At 33.0% G+C, this 3,341-nt stretch overlaps 1 protein-coding gene across 1 annotated transcript in view; it reads right to left on the bottom strand.

The window, feature by feature from the left end:
• Positions 1–1,723: 1,723 nt before the first annotated feature.
• The window catches only part of LOC125037894, a 9,275-nt gene continuing 7,657 nt past the window's right edge, over positions 1,724–3,341 (bottom strand). The window contains exons 5-6 of the mRNA XM_047631132.1: positions 2,457–2,463; positions 1,724–1,873 (exon numbers count right to left, since the gene is read on the bottom strand). Coding sequence (XP_047487088.1) covers positions 1,724–1,873; positions 2,457–2,463 — 157 coding nt within the window. The remainder of the gene's footprint in view (positions 1,874–2,456; positions 2,464–3,341) is intronic.

Here is a 3,341-nt window from a genome sequence, read left to right on the forward strand (position 1 = left end):
ATTTTCATCAAATTCAACAAAATCTCTTGTAATGCAACCTATAAGAAACAAAAAATTAAGGTCGTAACAATGCTATTTTAAGAGTAAAATCGACATAAATGGAGTATTCATGTAAGCTCAAAACCCAAGCGTCATCAGTGCAAAAAGCTGGCAAGTCAAAACAGTACATTTAATCTACAAAATATTGCATACAGACAAATCAAAATGCAGTTTGAGAATCTAAAAGTTTTACACTTGGGCGGCTAACAACTAACAACACACACAAGTGGATATAGACACACATACTTACATACATACGTGTGCATATATATATATCACATGTATGTATATATATATATATATATATATATATTACATATGCATGTATGTAAATATGTACACACACACACATACATACGTGTGCGTGTGCGTGTATGTTTTTTTGCATGCGTTTGTTTATATACACATGTACATATTTATATATATATATATACATATATATATATATATGTACATGCATATATACATGTACATATATATATGCATATATACATAAATATCTACATATCTACATAATATATACATAAGCATTTATACATGCAAATACACACACATTTATAAATATACATATTATATACATAAAATGTGCATATGTCTATCAAGGATACCTTGAGTTAAATCTAAAAAAAAAAAAAAAAAAAAAAAAAATCGAATGTCTAAATTAAGAATCTTAATTTTCATCAAATTTAACAAAATCTCCCGTAACGTAACCTATAAGAAACAAAAAGGTGGTAACAATGGTATTTTAAGAGTAAAATTGACATAATCTAAGCTCAAACCCCAAGCGTCATCAGTGCAAAAAGCTGCCAGGTCCAAACAGTACATTTAATCTACATAATATTGCATATAGACAAATTGAAATACATGTTGAGAATCTAAAAGTTTTACACTTGGGCGGCTAACAACTTATGCTTCCCAAGGGGAGTAGTTGGTTAGGTCATCATTGTTAGTGGTTCTCAAACCACCATCATATTGAAGATACTCATCCACTGTGTGCAAGCACGCGGGAGCGCGCGCACACAGACACACACACGTGTATATAGACACAAAAAACACACACATACTTACATACATACATGTGTGCATATATATATATCACATGTATATATATATATTACATATGCATGTATGTATTTATGTACACACACATACATGTGTATGTATATGTGTGTGTGTGTGTGTGTGTGTGTATGTGTGTGTGTGTGTGTTTGTATGTGTATATGTGTGTTTGTGTGTTTGTGTGTTTGTGTGTATGTGTATGTGTATGTGTATGTGTATGTGTATGTGTATGTGTATGTGTGTGTGTGTGTGTGTGTGTGTGTGTGTGTGTGTGTGTGTGCATGCGTTTGTTTATATATATACACATTCATCATCATTATTCATCCAGTACCATCTCCGGTCCGGAGGTTGGCAACCAGTTGCCTCAAACTATCTCTGTCCTCAACCTATCTCTTTGCATCGCCAACCACGTTGGTTTGACTCCATTCTATGATGCCATTTCCCCAGGTTCTTCTTTGCCTTCCTCTGTCACGTTTTCCTTCAATCATTCCTTCGAGGACTAACTGGCTCAGCTGGCCTCCAGACCTACACTCCGGGATAGACTACCTTGATTCTGAATCAAACCACCTCGTTTGCCGAGGGCAGAATTATAGTTAGGTTGCATTAACATGGTTGTACAAAGAGGCTAATAGGTGAAGCAGGCCTCCAGAACTACTCCATCCGCAGAACACCAGCCAAAGTCAAGATAACTGACCTGTCTACTGTTATCCTTGGAACTACCGTTCATCATCGAAATGGTTCTTCCGCCAGTTCTAGGTACTAATGTTACTGCTGCCTAACATAAGGATATGTAACCCTATACCTGGGACCCTTTCAGGTGCTACCTCTCTGGGCGAGAGAGGACCTGGGAGCAGTGATGATTAAGGTGCAGCTCCACTTTCACCACAACTCCAGATCTCCCGAACAAGTCTCATCACTGGATGCAGTTTATGGTCATACCCAGGACACATATGTACATATTTATATATATATATATAAATACATACATGTATATACATATCGACATGTACTTACATATACATATATATACATAATATACATACATATACATACATAAATATATATACATACAAATACATATATAAATATACATATTATATACATAAAATATCAATCCATCTATCAAGGATACCACGAGTTATTTTTTTTTTTTTTTTTTTTAATCTAATAGTGTGTATATTAAGATTCTTAATTTTCATCAAATTCAACAAAATCTCTTGTAATGCAACCTATAAGAAACAAAAAATTAAGGTCGTAACAATGCTATTTTAAGAGTAAAATCGACATAAATGGAGTATTCATGTAAGCTCAAAACCCAAGCGTCATCAGTGCAAAAAGCTGGCAAGTCAAAACAGTACATTTAATCTACAAAATATTGCATATAGACAAATCAAAATGCAGTTTGAGAATCTAAAAGTTTTACACTTGGGCGGCTAACAACTAACAACACACACAAGTTGATATAGACACACATACTTACATACATACGTGTGTGCATATATATATATCACATGTATATATATATATATTACATATGCATGTATGTAAATATATACACACACACACATACATACGTGTGCGTGTGCGTGTATGTTTTTTTGCATGCGTTTGTTTATATACACATGTACATATTTATATATATATACATATATATATATGTACATGCATATATACATGTACATATATATATGCATATATACATAAATATCTACATATCTATATAATATATACATAAGCATTTATACATGCAAATACACACACATTTATAAATATACATATTATATACATAAAATGTGCATATGTCTATCAAGGATACCTTGAGTTAAATCTAAAAAAAAAAAAAAAAAAAAAAAAAATCGAATGTCTAAATTAAGAATCTTAATTTTCATCAAATTTAACAAAATCTCCCGTAACGTAACCTATAAGAAACAAAAAGGTGGTAACAATGGTATTTTAAGAGTAAAATTGACATAAATGGAGTATTAATCTAAGCTCAAACCCCAAGCGTCATCAGTGCAAAACGTTGCCAGGTCCAAACAGTACATTTAATCTACATAATATTGCATATAGACAAATTGAAATACATGTTGAGAATCTAAAAGTTTTACACTTGGGCGGCTAACAACTTATGCTTCCCAAGGGGAGTAGTTGGTTAGGTCATCATTGTTAGTGGTTCTCAAACCATCATATTGAAGATACTCATCCACTGTGTGCAAGCACGCGGGAGCGCGCGCACACAGACA

This window comes from Penaeus chinensis, chromosome 24, assembly GCF_019202785.1.
Source record: "Penaeus chinensis breed Huanghai No. 1 chromosome 24, ASM1920278v2, whole genome shotgun sequence".
NCBI lineage: Eukaryota > Metazoa > Arthropoda > Malacostraca > Decapoda > Penaeidae > Penaeus > Penaeus chinensis.